Source organism: Athalia rosae, chromosome 1 (assembly GCF_917208135.1).
Source record: "Athalia rosae chromosome 1, iyAthRosa1.1, whole genome shotgun sequence".
NCBI lineage: Eukaryota > Metazoa > Arthropoda > Insecta > Hymenoptera > Athaliidae > Athalia > Athalia rosae.
In genome coordinates this window covers 7,629,708-7,648,931 of record NC_064026.1, presented here as the reverse complement: position 1 = coordinate 7,648,931, position 19,224 = coordinate 7,629,708, and the positions used below count along the sequence as shown (strand labels likewise).

General features: G+C 41.3%; 5 protein-coding genes across 5 annotated transcripts; 2 read left to right on the top strand and 3 right to left on the bottom strand.

The window, feature by feature from the left end:
• Window positions 1-209: 209 nt before the first annotated feature.
• LOC125502221 lies at window positions 210-2,514 on the bottom strand. Its single transcript, XM_048660141.1, has 3 exons — window positions 2,048-2,514; window positions 1,370-1,974; window positions 210-1,292 (listed from the first exon to the last, which is right to left on the bottom strand). The coding sequence occupies exons 1-3, from the start codon at window positions 2,151-2,153 to the stop codon at window positions 762-764; spliced, it is 1,242 nt and encodes a 413-aa protein (XP_048516098.1). The 5' UTR covers window positions 2,154-2,514; the 3' UTR covers window positions 210-761.
• Window positions 2,515-2,618: 104 nt separating this feature from the next.
• On the top strand, window positions 2,619-3,241 carry LOC105686000 (gem-associated protein 7-like). Its single transcript, XM_012400522.3, has 2 exons — window positions 2,619-2,879; window positions 2,975-3,241. Exons 1-2 carry the CDS (start codon window positions 2,747-2,749, stop codon window positions 3,157-3,159), a joined length of 318 nt encoding a protein of 105 aa, XP_012255945.2. The 5' UTR covers window positions 2,619-2,746; the 3' UTR covers window positions 3,160-3,241.
• Window position 3,242: 1 nt separating this feature from the next.
• On the bottom strand, window positions 3,243-5,055 carry LOC105685997 (mediator of RNA polymerase II transcription subunit 30). Its single transcript, XM_012400521.3, has 5 exons — window positions 4,847-5,055; window positions 4,446-4,587; window positions 3,934-4,347; window positions 3,563-3,819; window positions 3,243-3,431 (listed from the first exon to the last, which is right to left on the bottom strand). The coding sequence occupies exons 2-5, from the start codon at window positions 4,558-4,560 to the stop codon at window positions 3,333-3,335; spliced, it is 885 nt and encodes a 294-aa protein (XP_012255944.2). The 5' UTR covers window positions 4,561-4,587; window positions 4,847-5,055; the 3' UTR covers window positions 3,243-3,332.
• A 2,968-nt stretch (window positions 5,056-8,023) lies between these two features.
• Window positions 8,024-9,956, bottom strand: LOC105685966. Its single transcript, XM_012400475.3, has 4 exons — window positions 9,799-9,956; window positions 9,271-9,401; window positions 8,770-9,150; window positions 8,024-8,642 (listed from the first exon to the last, which is right to left on the bottom strand). Exons 1-4 carry the CDS (start codon window positions 9,860-9,862, stop codon window positions 8,295-8,297), a joined length of 924 nt encoding a protein of 307 aa, XP_012255898.2. The 5' UTR covers window positions 9,863-9,956; the 3' UTR covers window positions 8,024-8,294.
• Window positions 9,957-13,811: 3,855 nt separating this feature from the next.
• LOC125502206 (serine-rich adhesin for platelets-like) lies at window positions 13,812-19,130 on the top strand. Its single transcript, XM_048660063.1, has 7 exons — window positions 13,812-14,694; window positions 14,792-15,432; window positions 15,708-16,043; window positions 16,129-16,455; window positions 16,563-17,633; window positions 17,741-18,316; window positions 18,446-19,130. Exons 1-7 carry the CDS (start codon window positions 14,574-14,576, stop codon window positions 18,596-18,598), a joined length of 3,225 nt encoding a protein of 1,074 aa, XP_048516020.1. The 5' UTR covers window positions 13,812-14,573; the 3' UTR covers window positions 18,599-19,130.
• The last annotated feature ends 94 nt before the right edge of the window (window positions 19,131-19,224 follow it).

The following is a 19,224-nucleotide window of genomic DNA, read 5'->3' as shown; positions in this document are numbered from 1 at the left end:
CACAATCAAGGAATACGTTAACCCTTGAATCAGGTATGACAACATAAATATAAGACGATAGTTATTGCCTTCGCTTGACACCTTGTCAACACAATGTTTGATGTTTATCTTGAGAAAATTATATATTAATCTTCTGTCTTCGTTGGAATTTCTGGACCAAGTTGCGTTTTAAATTCGCAATATGGATACAAAGAAAAAATCGTGTTCTAACAGAATATATATATACACGTAGCCAAAGATGAAAGAATACATTGTTATGATGTTTTACGAACAGAGAAATCGGATTATTGAATTTCCCTCAAATCCATATTATCGGAAAAGTTTGATGAAGGGTAGTCAACGCATGTACGCCTTTGTCTTTCAGCGCTGGTTTGTGTAGTGCACTGAATTTGAAGAAACTTATTGCGGTCGAGTTCGGTTGGTGCTCTGCGACAATCCCGAAAAACCAGAAATTTTCCGAAAGGAAAATGGCACAGCTGCGCTTAATTAGCCAGCCATTCAAGTTATGTATCTTTTTTTCACTTAACGGTGAATCGAATGTGGATTAATTTATTCACGCACAGTTTTCGTGAGTGTACCGTTACCGTGATTAATTTATACACCATTTGATTTATTGATTTGGTTTTTAGATGTACAAAAGGTAGAAGAGATCTTATGAAAATTTTCCCAGCACCAGGTATGCTTTGGATATTCACAAAATAGGGTAAATTTATGGCTATATAGAAACAAAATATACAGGAGATTTTCAATTTGGTTAACAATTACAAGATCGGCCTGAATCCATTGGAATTCCACCGATTATCAATCGGCTCGTCCGTTCGATAAGGTTCGGACTCAATGGTATTTAAAAAATCAGCAAATTGGTCATTAGACGAAAATGAGTTACTGAATGGGTTCGAATACGACTCAAAGTTATGGTAAGGATTGAATATTGCGGCTCTTTCGAAAGGTAAAGGATACGTTTCTTCAACGTGGTCCTCATAGTACCTTTGTTCAGGGTTTTCCGTTGTCAAAATCACGTTTCCCACGTATTGCGGATTGCTACCATAATAATAACCATGGAATGATGGGGATTCGGTGGTAGTGTTTGCAGGTAATTCAGTTGGTAGCGTTTCGTTGGATGCTACAGTCACATTGATTGAGGAGGTGTTCATCGGCGTTGTAGTCATCGGCTTAGATGTCGTCGTCGTTGTATTCGACGTTGCTGATGTTGTCGTTGTCGTTGACCTCGATCCAAAAATTTGCCTCGATTCTGGTTCATCGTCACTAATTATTGGACTTATAGGATCAACCTGGAAGAAAACAAATTGAATACATTCTCTCAGATGCTGCGAATAAATTGTAAAGCTTTAAAGACCAAAGGGCTCACCTCGTCATTCGTCTGGTTCTCCACTTCGAGATCTTTGTTGGAAGAATCGGTATTAGTTCTGTTCGAATTTTTACCCGTACTAATTGTAAGGTTTGAGATCTGTTGCTGAGAAGTTTCAGAATCTGCAAATAATCCTGGAGGTGCAATCACCGGGATCCCACTCATCACGTTCGGTTTATGATGCAGAGGAGTTGGAACAGGGTAAAACACGGGATACGAGACCGGTACGTACGGCTGAGGCGAGTATAACCCTGCGAAATATCCCGAAGGGCCAAATTGCAGGGTAAATGCACTGTTGAAGAGTTTCGCGAAAGCGTTAGCGTTGGCAGAAGCCAAACTTCCAGCACCCAGACCAGCAAGAAAACTCAGGGGACCAAAAAACTTTGGTCTGCGATGCTGGGATTCTTTTTTTCCGCCCAGGTCTGTCACGTTTTTTTTCGAAATAACAATTCGATCCGCATCTCGAAGAATTGAAAATGGCACAGGCTGGTTCTCAATCGCTACATCGTCGATTCTCTTCAGTATCGTAAAATTTTTTGCCGTTTCTGTTCTTAAGGCAACGTCCGGACTAAAAATTGGACGCCTGACAGTGAAGCATTCTACTGCTGAAATATTATACGAAGTTGTGAATTAGTCGAAACAAAATTGAACTGACTGAATGTGAATTTCTGTACGTACCATTATTGCAAATAGTGCAGACGAACAAGGCAAGAAATGCGGTTGCGAACATTCTATGAGTTGAATGATTGATGGTCCGTACGAAAATGAACGGTATTTCTATCATTCTATGGCAAACCTGGTCAAACCTTCAAGCGTATATATGCGGGCACCAGGCACCCTCATTTCTAGAGAAAGTATACCCTGAAAAAACCGATAACCGTGAAATTATCAGCACAATTATCGCTTCGAGTGAACATCAGCAAAACTTTATTATTTCCGAATGAGGTTTATAGCGTGTTCATAGTATTTTTTACAATCTTTTCATGGTTGAATCCATTTGGCGTGAATTGATGCGTCAAGATACATTTATGTTACGCAAACTTGAGATTGTGCTCAAACTTGCAACCGTGATGCTGACTGTGGACGATACTTCCATCAAAGTCATGTATTCAAACAGTACAGGAAAGCATTATGAAAATCATTATTTGCTATTGAGAGTTGTCGCTGTACAAAATTCGAAAACGACCGCGGCGTGATCATATTTGAACGCATGCGTACGTGGTGAACACTGACGTATTTTCCGCTTCTATCAGCTGATCCGTTGCGTCAAATAAACAATCCCGAAAAGCACGTGAAGCGTTCAGCCTGCTGTCAGCAGATCAATCAAACATTTCAAAACGTAATCCAAAGTTTAAAGAGTTACTCTAAGAAGCTGTAATGGTTGGAAGCGATGAAGCCGAGCTGAAAATATCTGAAAGCAGTGTTAATCATGATTTTTCCACACCGGAAAAGCAGGAAGCCAGAACCTTTCTGCGTGAACGATTCTTACGCGTGATAAGTGGGGTCATTGGTACGTGTAATTCGATTTGACGATTATGTGATTATCGCCTGTTAATGAGATTTGTATTTATTATCGCTGATTATTGGTTCGAAATGTTTTTGTAGGCAAAGAAGCGTCATTTCAGTTGTATGAGAACACAAAAGTTAAAGCAGAATTTCGCGGATGCGATATTGATTGCTTGGAGATATTCACCAGAAACTTAGAAACCCCTTCCGGCAAAGTTCCTGAAGCTATCCTGAGAGCAACGGATGTGATTTCTTTTGAGATAGACAACATACAACAAACATAAGCTGTATTACTATGGACAAAGTTGAGGATAATTTTTATACAATGTACAGACTAAGATTGAAAATAGACAGAAGAATGAAGAAGTTTTTATAAAATATTTACTTTATTATTACACGAAACCTTAAAGCTACAATACAATAATTAATCTTTCATTGCAATGCATTAATTTACATACTAGGAACGTCGCATCGTTAACATCGTGTTTATTTCCGAAATTATCCGCCTCAGATGGTCGATTATTTCCTTTAGATGTCGATTCTTCAACACAACTTGCTGCAATACATGAATTCTACGTGAGTGATACTATGAAATTTTCCATTAATCAAAAAATTTCAAGTCGGCTACTCAATGTACTGGGTACATTACCGCGACTGAAATCAAGGAGAATAAAATTTAATCCAAACCTCCATTATTTCTTTGCTTTCTTCGCATGCCAGTCGATATGATTCGGACGTCTTTTTTTCATCGGATTTCATGTCCCATTCTTCTTTTAATGGGATTAAACTTTCTATGTGAGTGTACTCCATTCCAGGTATTTGACAGTTCTCATTACACTTCTCGTAAATCAATCGTAACCGTTTGAATAGTAGTTTCAGCATTCTAATCTGCTCTATGACCTTTGACTTTTTGTCATTGGCTATATTAGCACCTTGTGCTGTGCCTGTGAAACAGAAAACATGGAACCAGTTGAGATTCAATCAACGAAATCTTCCATTGAATAAGCACGAAACGTGAAGCACAGATATATTTTTAATTTACATGAGACTTGACTCACCGTTAGGTGGCTGTATAACTTTGAGCGTTTGGAAGACTTCGAGGGTGCGGCTAACAATATCCTGTACAGTTTCTTGGCCAAACCTACATAAACTAGCTGTATTAAATTCTTTGTTTTGCTGCTGTTGCTGGGCTGGTGGTTGTGTCGGTGGTACTGGAGTTTGAGGTGTTGTAGCTTGGCTTCCACCTTGATTATTTTGTTGGGCAAGAGCAGCTTGCTGCTGTTGTAACTGTAACTGCTGCTGCTGCATTTGCTGTATTTGCTGCTGCATAGCAACGGATTGCTGCTGTTGCTGCTGCTGGGCCAGCACTTGTTGAGCACTTGGCATTCCCATTGAATTTGAAGAAACACCGCCAACTCCTACACCTACTCCAACTCCAACACCTACACCGAATTGCTGGGGACTCACCATGCCTGAAATGTAAAACCGATTTCATAGATAAATGTAACTTTGCAGATTAATAAAGAAATAGAATTTTATACAAGCATAAAGTTGGTAATATATTGCTCACCCTGCTGAGCTCCCATGAGCCCAGGAACCATTTGGCCACCTCCGAATTGGGTCCGCATCGCTGCCTGCTGGGCAGAAGGGAAGCCCGAGGGAAATGGATGTTGTTGCCCAGCCATTGTTGGTATCGAAGCTTGTCTTGTCGACTAAAATAAAAGAAAGATATTTTAAATAGCAGTTTCATTTAAATTACTGCCATATAGGGTCTCAACATATTGTATTTCAAGGTTAGGTGAGGTTAAGTCATGTTATTTCCGAATCATTCGAAGAATTAAGGGCGTTGGAGAAAATGGCAATAAAATTGAGAAAATTCGACGAGAATATTTCAGCTCGCGGGGGTGATTGACACTGATCTATTTTAGGTTTAAAGGTAAGGTTAATTAAATAAACCAACGAAGTAAGTACCTAAGTCACGCGTATCTATAAAATAGTTTTCGTCTCAGAATAACCCGTATGAAACGCTCTACTGATGGAACACACAATTAAGTTACTCTGTAAATCCAATAATTCATAGGTATAACCACAATAAGCGTATTATTTATCCAAAGGCCGCACACATGATGATTTTTGACAGCAGACAATTTACATTATACACAGCGCAGGACCGCCGTTCGCGATACTCGACTACTCGACTACCGCACGAAACCTCGAATCTCAATTTCGATATGTAAACGAAATTTTGAACGGACGCTTTTCCCTGACAAATGCATTATACGCGCAACAATTCATCACATTATTGCATTGGCTTTATTTGTTGAGAGCAATATTCTGAATCTGCCAACTATATTGATCCATCTATCGAAATAATCGAGTTATCTGCCAACTATATAGCGATTATGGAGAATACTATATCCGATCTTGAAAATCTGAAGAGTGAAAAATTGGTGATAACTCGATTAATTTTGGAGCTACATTAATTTGACTTGTGAATTCGGATTCCTGAGATCCAAATACATGAGAATAGAAATGGACCCAAATAAAGAACATTTTTGATTTTTTTTCCTTTTGGATGTTTTCGATTTTTGGGTCATAAATAAATTATGTTTAAAATCGACCGAAAGACACTTTTTTTTATGTATTTTGACCCGAAGAGCACGAATCTGAAAGTTAAATTGATCTATCTATAAAATTGACCGAGTTATCGCCAATTTTCAGCTTTTTGGGGTCAAAAATAAAAAATTGATTTTTTAGACTATCTTAATGTAATTCAAGCTCAGGAATCCGAATCCGGAAGAAAAATTGATCTATCTGCAAAATTGATCGAGTTATTCCAATTTTTTCGCATTTTTTGGCATAAAGTTGAGGATATCTCGAAGGGAAAAAATCGTAGCTCAATTTGGACAACGGATTCGTGTTCCTGAGGTCAAAAAACATTAGAAAAGTGCCATACGATCAATTTTGAAAAATAAAAATTTTTGGCCAAAATTTGAAAAAATCGTAAGGGGTACCCCTTGGAAAAATCTCAGATTTTGGCCAAAAATTTTTATTTTTTAAAATTGATCGTATGGCACTTTTCTTACGTATTTTGACCTCAGGAACACGAATCCGTTGGCCAAATTGAGCTACGAATTTTTCCCTTCGAGATATCCTCAACTTTATGCCAAAAAATGCGAAAAAATGGGGATAACTCGGTCAATTTTGCAAATAGATCAATTTAACTTGTGCATTCGGATTCCTGAGATCAAAATATTTCAGAAAACTATAGGAAACCTTAAGAGAAAAAAATGTCCAATTCCGACCCAAATTTTGAAGAAAATCGAAGACGAATCGTTCAAGGTTTTTTTGATTCAGCAATTTTCGGCTCAGTTGAAAAACCATACATCGTATCATTTCGCTGACATATTTGAAAAATTGAATGGATTGTCAACGTATGATTTGAATGGAAGTAGTTTCGTGAAAAAAGTCTAGTAGCATTAAGCTGTGGGTATTACAAAACTTTGTTACCTCATTATTATATTCGGTTTGAATGGATTTTTTCAGTCAAGTAATTCATTTGCTTCTTCTGCATGAAGATTGTTAGCACAAACCTTCAATTATTACAAAATTTTGGTACCGTGTCAACTATTCAGAATAGGATACATCCCCAGAAGGGCAGAGCAATAAATTCATCTGTGGGCCTGAAAATGCAATGGTGGAATGGGATGTCTCCAGCGATTTCAACTGACCCAGGGTTCGATACATATCACTAGGCGTTCACGCGCTATTCAAACACAAGATAAGCCACGGCACACCGATGATATATACCTTCGCATGTATGTGTGCACATGCATGGAGTGTGGGCAGATAATGCGGGCATCGCACTTTGCAACCCAGCACCTGAACGCATAGCACGATGACCGTATACGTATCCAACTTTACATGCGATGCGGTCAGTAGGTGCTGCGTCTTGCTTGAGATTTGACACGACTCATTGTCACGTTGCACAAGAGAATCACGTACATTAAAGTCTAAAATTGTTGAATCAATCGCGCTGGAGAAGATGTTTGCAAAATTCGTCGTTTCCATTGGCATTTTCTCGGTCATACTTTCGTTTACATCACTAGTATATTCGAAGGCTCTTTATCCCTGTTCGGTAGAAACGGATTGTGTTGGAGGAGAAAATTTTCGATCAATGACGCCTGAGGATTTTCATACCAAGGATACATACGAATTTCTTGACAGTCGTTTATCCGCTCTGGATGCAAGTGCTATCGCCGCTTTGTCGAAGCTTTTGAATTTACGATTGGCGAATATCGCACATCTGCAGCAATCTGGCTTGAATTTTTATCAAACTACGGCATCACCAGAATTACCAGAAATAGAGAAAGCGAGAGATCTTTCTGAAAAAGAAATCGCTCCGGTTCCGAGTAATGGGCATCCGAAATCGGAGATTCAATCAAGAAAGTTTCACTGTCATCCCATCGAGGACGTCTTCATACCAGCTGTAGACAAAATGGTACCGGCGTATATTTGTAAACTTGATTCTCGACAGTTTATATTATCCAGCGAGAGATTCTTGCAGGATTACAGGTACCACCTGGACGTTGCCGTCGACGAGGCTACTTTTCAACGTTTAGCGATCGATGATGAGACTAAAGACGTTCAAAATTCTGTGGCGAGTGTCATTCCGGTTACTTTGATACAGCGAAAAGGAGAAGAGACTTATGGGGTCAGAAAGACGTGATGAACCACTGACTGAGCAGTCGCTCCCTCATCCTGATCTCAAAAAAGGCAACAGAATCGACAGAAAATGTAAAGGATAAAAGTTGTCTGGAAAGAAGATTGACGATACGAGTGATAATAAATATTTTCGAATTAAAAATTCCATTTTTAAAAGCACTTATTTTTTCTCTTCGTGCAGCGGAATAATATATTTCCTATCGACTCTAATTAATCGTCAAGTTCAAGTTCGAATTTTAGCTACAACGTACGGGCAACGGCACTTTAATGATATCGTGCAATTGATCATTAATTTGTAATTGAATTTATGTTCTGCCCCCACGGGCATAATGTACTATTAGCACTTAAACCATACAATAGTGTACGTGTAATTAATGAGTATATTCATATAAATGTAAACGGCAGTTTAGAGGTAAAAGAATATTAATTTTTAAACATTTTCGTTTTATTATTATTTTATGTTTCTTTTTTTCTATAAAAAGAGGGATTTGGAAACAACGATTCAGTTTTATTATTCAAAGTATTGCTTTCCGTTTCCTAAAATAAATAACAGTATCTTTAGTTTACCTAATATCAACATCGATCAGTCGACTTCCCATCGTATTGACTCGGAATCGACGAGAATCGAGCTAATCTGTCAAGTTTAAATTCCTCCATCGCTGAGCTGGCGCTTTCATTATCACCTTTAAATTCGTCACTCGGATTCATTGGACTCTGAATCGCTGCTAACACTATCGCTGCTATTTTCCGAACTTTCTTCGCTTTCGCTAGACGTGCTCGAAGATTCATCCTGACTCAACGGCGCGTCGCTAATTTCCTCTGGCGAACCTATCGTCGAAGACGCAGTGGCATCCTGATGTCCTTCGTTCAACGATCCGAAATCCTGACTGTTGTGTTGCTGAGGAATCTCAGCCGGAAGCTCCGGATAGTTGGGATTGGGATCGACGATTTCATTCGGTTTGAATTCCGATTTCTCAACGTCACTCGCCCCCACTTTATTAGAGTCCTCTTCCTCTTGTGCGGCCGGAACGCTGTTGTTGACCTGGGAATAATTTTTCTCTCGTCAAGGGTAAATCATGTTCACCTTTCTATTCTTTTTTTGGGTGGGGGGGGGGTTTTTTTTCGATCGTTGATTTTCCGAGAATTTATCAGAGATAGCTTTGACTCACCACAGCTGCATCCTCCTGCGAGGGAGATGTATCGGGCTTCGATTCTTCGTTGTGAGCTTCAGCATTGAGGATTTGTTGATCCTCCCGTTCCGTGAGTAGTTGAGGTATTTTGGACCTGTTGACCTCCAACGTGACCGCTTCGGATTTCTTTTGAACGTTAATTGGTCGGTCTGTTTCCCTGCGTTGCACGGGCGTAACATCTTCGACTGAGGGCAACGTCTCAACGTTTACGTCTCCGTTTTTCTCTGCCGCGTTTCCGTCGGGATCGGACCCCTCAAGTTTACTCTCCGCCGATTTCTGCGGCCCCCGATCGGACCCCGGAATTTGCTCGTTGTCGACATGTTGCTGGGCTTCTAATGCTACGTGAGATTCCTTGAGAATCTACAAACGTAAAATATTGAATCTCAACCACCGACGAGATTCGCAAAGCCTCGTTTATTTTTACGACAAAATATCGCTCGAAGTCGCCTTCTCCAAAGACCGAGCAAATATTCGATTTACCTGAGAAGATGAGTGCTCAGCAAACGCCTCAGCTAGAGCAAGGTTAATGTTCTCCAAGGGTTCATCGCCGTTTCGTATGTAGACCGGAACGTACCCAGGAATTGCTGGCAAAAACTGAAGAGGGAGGGTGCCTGTGCAAAAATATCCAATTTTACAAAACTCCGTTCGAAACTCTTTTTTTTTTTCAATCGTTCACCAATATCCAACGAAACTTTCCCTCCTCAAACATTTGAATCTTCAGCAAATTTTAACTAATCATACAACTAAAATTACAAGACGTTCGTTCCCAAATAAAGCATACACGGAAATAATGAGCGGTAAAAATTTCGTCTCGGGTACTTCACTTCACACTACGTAATAGTCACTGATTCGCGTTATTTTCGAAATACCATTGCACTGATCGTTGTATTGCACCGGATTATGACTATGATTTTTTTTTTTTTTTTTCATTTTTCAGTTCAATGATCAATTTCCTGCAAATATTATACTACATGTTCAATACGATGTCAAGAAATATCCGGTACTCACTGGCGTAGGCAATGATAAGGAAGACGAGAATGAACCCCGTTCGCAGCATCCCAACAGCTCGCATCTTTGAACGGTACTGGGCCCCCCGCCCAGGGGGCTCCCTCCTATATATGTACGCCACTTGCCCCCTCCACCCCCTCGGACCCCTGCCGCGAACTGCTAGGCCCTCTTCTCAGGATTCCATCCCGTTAATATATCAGAAATGAAACGGGGTCTATCTTCGTTTAACTCATGTAGACAGAGAGCATTCTGCAGGTATAGAATAAAAAAAATAAAAAAAAAAAAAATCAACTTCAAGTTTACACGTTTAAGGATAAAATTTTTTTACCATCATCTCTTAAACAATCAACGCAAACGAAGCGAGTACAATGGTATTTCAACGCTCACTTTGCACTCTTCTGAAATAATTTTACTTAACTACACATTTTTTTGCCGATCATCGGACACGACTCGTTATTTTATCGTTACCGATAATTAGCGGACGTACAGGCGACGCCCGTTCGGAAAAAAAAATACACGAACGAGTGAAATTATATCAAAAAGACCGGTAACTTGTTACGCGGTCGTCGAGTATCGAAGTAGTCAAAACTTAACGTATAGACAGGTTGAACCTGTTGCAGAAGCGAGTCGCGAGGCGAGAGACAACCTTGAGTCTCATCTTCCTGGTCCAAGATGTGTACGTATACGAGACGTGCATAATAATATATGTGAATTGATTCATTGACTCATCGTCGTCAGTCAAGGGAAAAGGCCTGAAAGGTCAGCCCCTCCGGGGATCGAGGGTAAAGTTCGGATCCGTAAATCCGAGATACAGTCGAAAAAGTGTAATTCGATGATTGAATTGCAGTGATCGCGATATCGATAAATCGTTCTTGTTATTCATTCCTTTCCTTTTTTCATGATGTCATCGATGACCCGTCCGCAGTGTCGGTGTTACGAATTTTTTCCTCAAATTACCGGTTCCAAGAGTCAAGTCTTATTAAGAACTTGAGCGAACGGTGTGAGTGTGATCTAGAAAGCGATGAAAGGCTCCGTCTAACGCGTGCATATATCTTTTCACATCGGATGGATCGCGCGTACGTATACGCTTCGTTCTGGAAATACCGGAGTAGTCTACCGTTAGACAATTTACTTCTAGCTTTTTACCCTCCGACATTTTTCCCAGTTATTTTTCGAGTACATGGACGGTTGGCGTCCATAATCCACATTGCGCCGGTTGAATTATCGGAGTCCACGACGATAATGAGACGGTATAACGTTTGGTTGCCGCGAAGGATCAGCGCCATGCAGTCCTCCTTGGAAATTTGATAATAATTATAGAAGTAATAATGATGAATAATTGAAGTATCGATCATGAATTTGTGTGACTAACGCCAATATTTTTAGATCGCAAGTTTACGGTTCTCCATAACCGATGCATCGACCATGTACTGTACTTGTATGTACCAGGCGCGTGCGGCTGTCTATCGATACGTTATGTCTATTACCTCAAGTTTGAAGTTTAACTATGCAACGTACGGAAGAACTTGAAGAGAAAGCACCGTCTCTTTAATGCACGATATCGAGTTATCGGAATAGATGAAGCAAAATAGCTGCTGGTACCTATATTATTAGTGATGATATTCAACTGCTGAGAGATCATATCGTCTGTTTTATATATTTGAAGAAAAATGAGCGTACAGGTTGACGGTATCGTACGAATATACTTGCCTTTGAACGGCATGAGATATCAGGGAGGATGCTTCAAGGCCATAAATAAATTGAATGCAAATTGTCTCTCGTGACATTTAATGAGCGTAATCAATTCGCGGGATAAATACTTTGAAGGAACACCGTGATGCGAAACTGATCGTATGAAAATAACACGGTTTGAACTTACCATCGTTTTTTAAATGCAGCTGCGTTGAGAATCTTGTCCGATATAAATCTACATTCGAGTTTCAACCGCGGCTACTAACGATGATATAACTTTAATCGTTCCTCTCGTTTCCCTCTTGAGATAATTCAATAATCGATCCAAAATCATTATCTCTCACAGCTGTTTTATTACACGGTGATTTCAGTACCTACCGGAATGTCAAGAACGTCGTTTACACGCCTTGAATTGGAAAATGGATCGATATTTTTCGACGAGGTGAAAGATAACTCTTCTTCGAAAGAAACTGAAAATAAATTTCGAGAGTGAGTGAGCGAACGATGACGTTACTTCAATTTATGATCCCCTACTTTTTTCCAGAGGCTAAATTTATATTTTATAGAACCTATTTCATACCGTAGGGCCTGGATACATTAATTAAAAAAATTTCTGCGAAATACTCGATCCTTCTTGGTAGTTCGTTTGGATAAATTGAGCGGGAACGATGAAACGGAATTTTTGTTTTTCAATTTTTACTCGGCCCGGAGTAGCCTGAGGGGCGTTGGGTAAAAAGTATTGTCTGATGGGAATTTATTCGGGCTCTAACGCATATTTATTGAAAGGCTGTACATATCCTGGGTCAAAGGTCAGGATCATCAGAAATACGTCAGGCATCCGCCGATAGCGTCTTCTGACAATACGTTTCAGACATGCCTGTATACTCATGTACGTACGTACGTACGTACGTATATGCCGTTCTCCGTGATGGCGATGACGATGACCACACGGTCGCTAGGATCAATATTATTACGTCACTTTCGATTTTACACTGGATTACATGTACGCAGTTCAAACTGTTGTTGCGAACCGTCATTGTTAAGTCATCGGGATGAGGCTGCAGCGAGACGGAGCGATTTCTACGCTGATAAAATTAAAAGGAACGTGTGCAAGTGGCTGATATTCAAGAATATTGGCATGTGGGTCGATTGTTCGAAGTCAGGAATATCGATATCGACGAGCTAAAGATCGTCTCAAGGGTTCCTCTCTGATAGCCAGATCACCTTTCGCTCGAGGTCGAGATGCTGCGACGAGAATTTCATTGAACCAAACGCCCGGTACGATGTAGCTGCATTTATTCCGCATTGTGATAACGAACGAACTATTCAGACGATGATGATCAACGACGTTGAAAATAGAGAAATCTGTTATACAATTGATTCAGATAGTTCTTCCGTCCATACATCAATTCCGGTACTTGAAACTTGCACAGAATTTTATAAAAATTTTTCATGTTTTCCAGTTACCACTGAGGGGAAATAAATTCACGAAATCGAATTCTTGTGGAAGAAAAATAACCACGTTTTTATTACACATCCCATGGTGAAAAAAATGAGCAACACTTCTCGCAGTCTTTTTCGCACCGCTCGTTTTCGTATTCGCGGTTCGTCGCTAATCGTCCGGTTAGTAAATTGCGTCCCTAACGCAGCAGCACGCTCTTCGATTTCAGTGCGAAGCTCTTCGCCGGTAATTTGTCGCCTCCCAAATGGATGAGCGGCCATCAATCGCTTCCCACTTAACGCGCACATCGAAGAGTCCGCGTATCATGTGAAGAGAAAAAATAAATAAATGCAAGACTTACCTTATTCCTTCTCCAGACCGATCCGAACTCTGTACCACCCAAAGCGCGCTTGCTTCTATTGACTATACATATAAAGTACATACCGAGTACCTGTTGAAATTCAAATAGCCCTTTGTCCGTTGAATTTGCAAGAGCTCTGAAGCACCGCGTCCATTTCCCTTCGAACTCGGACTCGAACAGGATCCTCTCTCTGCGGCAATGTATTTTCCGTGCATTGACCTTGGTTCTCGGTGGTGAGTGACCCCCTGGAAAAACTGGGCGAACAAGAACCCTTGGATAAAAACTCATCTTAACTGGCTCCTCGTAGCCTTACTCGAGGAGAAGGTATACAGGAATATCTACCATGTAACGAGGGGTCTGGTAGACGTGCCTCAAACACTTGCGGATGAGAAGACTCTCGAGAGATTACGGTTGCGTCATTCCGCTAGGTTCCGTCCATTGTCCTTCGCGAGTTGCTGGCTCGAGTTCGCGTTCGATTTCAGTGTGTGTCGGACTACCTGCTGAAACAGGTGATTACCTGTAACTCGCAGCTACCTCCCAGACTAGCGAACTATCGAGATGATTTCTAGCCCGGGTCTTCGGGGCCCCCGACGTTACGAGAACGCGACGCCCACAGCACATGCCAATATAATCTGCTTCGCCGCAGGTAATCGAGGAATTGATAGGCTTGAAAAGCTCAGCCATGACCAGAGTCGTCCGTTCGCGGGAGGATGAATAAAAACTGAGATGGTTTTTAGTTTGTGTATTTAAGCCTACGGTACGATGGGCAGTCAGGCGTGGCTCATTTCGGAGTATGAGATTCGTTCCACGCGGAGGTCATGGAAAATAAAGAATCAATCGGTATACCGTTACATTCACCCTCGAGCAGTATGTAGCCAGTAGTAATTACGGGCGTCGCGGAACGTCGTGCGACGCCCAGTACCTCCGGGCCAACTGTATCTCGTTCACCAGTCGTTATTGATAGATTTAATCCTGGATTTGCTGTACAACGAAATCTAAGTATACATCGTAATGACTGTGCATTATTGGCACAACGTATATCGGGTTATTTTGAACCTGGCTTTACAACACAAATCACTGTGTCAAATGTTCCTCTACGCTGATTCATTTGAATAAAATGAAATCCGTTTATCATAAATCTATGAAAGGGAAAATACGTCTTTCGAAGCGTTTTTTAATGAGTTGCCGGTAGCTATTACGAGTTTTCCATACCCTAGTAAATTTCTTGTCTATATATCGCAACTCGATCTACAAATTTCCATCAGTTCTCTCTAGGTCACCATGAAGCTCGCTTCTCTAGCTCTGATCAGTCTACTGTCCGTGGTAGCTTTCGCCGGGCCGATCAGAGACAAGACTTTGAACAGCGCACTAGCTTTTTCAAGTGCCGGTACAAGTGGCGGAGGTATTTATGATCCGATGATTTTGTATCACTTCATTCCTTGATCCGAATTTATTATCCTTGTTACTTGACGTTGAGATTCTCCATCGTTTGCAAATAGGATTGAGCATCGCTCATGCTGGAACTTCCACGTCGGCCGATGGTGACGTTGCCGAAGCTCGAGCTTTGGCAGTTGCTACAATTTACAGTGGGAACCCCTTCCTAAATAATCAGCCTCTACGTTCCTCCGGTTTGTCTTTGGGACGGGAAGCTCCTCAGGTGGCATTCACTTCCGGTAGCGAAATTTCTGGGCTTTCCACAAAATCAGTAGACCGCGTAAACTCGAAATTATCCAACGTCTATGAGGGGGGTCAATACATAGGCTGTTTTGGTGACGGTTCAACTCGCCATGCGTTTAATTCGCAATTGGAAGAAAGTGAACGTGATAATAGTTTCAACACTGAACTAAACAAACAGCACAAATCTTCAAGTGAAAATTTCGAGAATTTGGCAAGTTCCGATTCTCGGCTAGGAGCCTCTGAAATTCAAGAGTTTGGAAGTATCGCCAGCGCAGGAGTGAATCAGAACAAAGGTTCTAACGAAATTCAAGGAGTCGGAGCCCTTAATGGAAAAATTACGTACTTTGCACAAAGTGGGCCGGTAATACACATCGTCACAGCTGATAACGAAAACAAAAATGAAGCTTCGGGGAAGAATGACGGATACGGATCAACAAGTGCTGCCGGCACTGTTCTCGGACTGGTATGAAAGAATTTGCATAAAAATGTGAAAAATCAAGGCATGTGTCTGATATGGATTGAGATTGTCCTTCGATGTTACATGGTTATAATTCATGACTTCTCAAGTAACCGTTCCACTTACTACTTTTGGATTACAAACTTCGACAATTTGAGGACAATTATACTTTCGATTCCGCGTCTTTTTCTAGCCGTCCTTGTAATCATCAGTCCTTACTGGAATAGAGTTGAAGCCCTTTTCCATTACTCATTCATGTCTAAAAAATAACGAACTTGCAGGGTGAAGTGCGCGATCAGCATGCTCAGGAGTCTTTGAATTTAGCATCACATGATGCAAGGCAAGACCCGCCATCAGTTGGTTTGCCATTAGCACAAGTTGTGGAACGCGTTGCCGATTCTTCCGCAGGACGTTCGGAAGATAATGCCAAAGTTTATGACTCATCTACGTCTAGTGAACTTGTCGCACAAAGCAACATCAATCTCGACGGTACATTCCAAAATTCTTTCCAAAATGAACAGTCAAGCTCCAGCTCGAGTCACTCGATGTCTAAAGAAAGCTCATTCCAATCGTCCAGCTCACACAGCAATTCTTACAACATCGATTCTTATGCCTCTGTAAGCCTTCGTGAGAATGTTTAATTCTAAATTTTTACTTGAAATTATTGGGAAAATCGTTGCCAATTTTCTGTTTATTCTCTAGAACGTCAAAATACAAGATACGCAGGAACACGCAAATTCTGCGATACTCAGTCAGAACCAGCTTTCGAGCGGTCTATCATCCGCACAATTTACGGTATCTGTCGCTGACTCTTCTGTGGGTCAGTTGGATCAAAGTTCCACTGCCTACGACTCATCTAAGTCTAGTGGAATTATCGCACAAAGCAACATCAATCTTGATGGTTCACATCAAAGTTCTCATGAAGACAAACTGTCCAGCTCCAGTTTGAGTCAGTCAGCAACTGGAAAAATCTTAACGGAACCATCGACCTCTGGGAAGGCTCCGCACAAGATCGAATCATTTACCTCTGTGAGTTTTTGTCGAATAATATCTGATTCATCATCCACTCAAGAAAGATGTGCATTCTGTTGGTGAGTATTCAAGTAATCGCTGCGAATGTATTTTTTATATTCCAGGATCTCAGGATTCATGATGTGCAGGGGCATGCCAATTCTGCAATACTGAGCGAAAGTCAGAATCAACTTTCAAATGATGTATCGTCTGCACAACTTATGGTATCTGTCGCTGAATCTTCTACCGGAAATTCGGAACATAATGCCAATGCCTACGACAAATCTGAATCAAGTGGAATCGTCGCACAAAGTAACATCAATCTTGATAGTTCGCTTCAAAGTTCCCATCTAGACAAACTGTCCAGCTCCAGTTTGAGTCAGTCAGCGACTGAAGAAAGCTCATCGCAATCATTGACCTCCAAGAGCACGAACCAACTTTCGAGCGGCCTGTCATCCGCACAATTCGAGGTATCTGTCGCTGAATCTTCTACCGGAAATTCGGAACATAATGCCAATGTCTGCGACAAATCTGAATCAAGTGGAATTGTCACGCAAAGTAACATCAATCTTGATGGTTCGCTTCAAAGTTCCCATGAAGACAAACTGTCCAGCTCCAGTTTGAGTCAGTCAGCGACTGAAGAAAGCTCATCGCAATCATTGACCTCCAAGAGCACGAACCAACTTTCGAGCGGCCTGTCATCCGCACAATTCGAGGTATCTGTCGCTGAATCTTCTACCGGAAATTCGGAACATAATGCCAATGTCTGCGACAAATCTGAATCAAGTGGAATTGTCACGCAAAGTAACATCAATCTTGATGGTTCGCTTCAAAGTTCCCATGAAGACAAACTGTCCAGCTCCAGTTTGAGTCAGTCAGCGACTGAAGAAAGCTCATCGCAATCATTGACCTCCAAGAGCACGAACCAACTTTCGAGCGGCCTGTCATCCGCACAATTCGAGGTATCTGTCGCTGAATCTTCTACCGGAAATTCGGAACATAATGCCAATGCCTACGACAAATCTGAATCTAGTGGAATTGTCGCACAAAGTAACATCAATCTTGATAGTTCGCTTCAAAGTTCCCATCAAGACAAACTGTCCAGCTCCAGTTTGAGTCAGTCAGCAACTGGAAAAATCTTAACGGAACCATCGACCTCTGGGAAGGCTCCGCACAAGATCGAATCTTTTAGCTCTGTGAGTTGTTGTAGAATGATATCTGATTCATCATCCACTCGAGAAAGATGTGCATTCTGATGGTCAGTATTTGACCAATCGGTGCGACTTTACTTTTTATATTCCAGGATCTCAGGATTCATGATGTGCAGGGGCTCGCCAATTCTGCTATGCTGAGCGAAAGTCAGAATCAACTTTCAAATGATGTATCGTCTGCACAACTTGTGGCATCTGTCGCTGAATCTTCTACCGGAAATTCGGAACATAATGCCAATGTCTGCGACAAATCTGAATCAAGTGGAATTGTCACGCAAAGTAACATCAATCTTGATGGTTCACGTCAAAGATCGCATCAAGACAAACTGTCCAGCTCCAGCTCGAGTCACTCGACGTCTGAAGAAAGCTCATCGCAATCATTGAGCTCCAAGAGCGCCAACCAACTCTCGAGTGGCCTGTCATCCGGACAATTTACGGTATCTGTCGCTGACTCGTCTGCGGGTCAGTTGGATCAAAGTTCCAGTGCCTACGACTCATCTAAGTCCAGTGGAACTATCGCACTAGGCAACATCGGTCTGCACGGTTTATTCCAAACCTCCAGTCATGGTAAAAAGTCTAGCTCTAGCTCAAGTTATTCGACATCTGGAAGTTCATCACAATCATCGAGCTTCCATAGCGGTCCATACAACATCGCACTTCTTGCTTCTGTAAGTCTGACAAAACATCTTCCGTGTAACAGCTATAGCATCTGATCATGTTTTTCTTGGGAATCGCGTGCTTTCGCATCGGTAGCTAGTGTCAAAATGATTACAACAAATTCTTTTCCTAATTTTTAGGGTGATATTAGCCATCAGGACGCTACGAGACCCGGCGTTTTGACTTCGTATGGAGGAAGTCAAGTCCAACAATCTATTCCATCCGCATCTGGATTTTTGAAGGGTGTCGTTCATTCCGCTACGAATACTTCTAAACGTTTATTGTCCGGATAGAACGATAGCGGCCTCGACGGTGACAGGAAACGCTTACAAGTTCAATCACTTCCATATTCAAGCTCACACGAAGCTCGTACACAAATGGATGTTGGTAAATAAAGATATTCACTGGTTTGTCAGAACTTGATATGTCATGAAATTGGCGAATCATGTTCACACGTTGGATTGTTACCGAAATAATTATCGAGCAATCTGGTATGCGAAATACATAATTTATGGTTTTATCGATCGCGCGCTATACAGCTGGTGTTTTAAATACTTAGATCGTATGCTGCAGCGTCGGTGACGTTAATTAAACAAGTTTCCTTTCCAAGACTGTGCACGATTCATGCATCCGATTTGAATAATCCATTTCACCCGCTAATCGAACCTGTTCCTCGATGCTCACCAACAGCGCCAGAAAAAAATCTTCCAGAGCTTTAATATGCAGAAATGATATATTTGCTTGCGAGGGAGACTGAGATTAGCGTACAAAATTGATTGATGAAAAATCAACGGTGATCAGAAAGTCGACTTTTGTCCACACCGACTGTATCATTGGGCACTATGATCGTTCATTCTTTTTTTCTCTCCAATGAATCATCCGAAGTCTGAAAACATCGCCTCTGTTAGCATTGTATCAT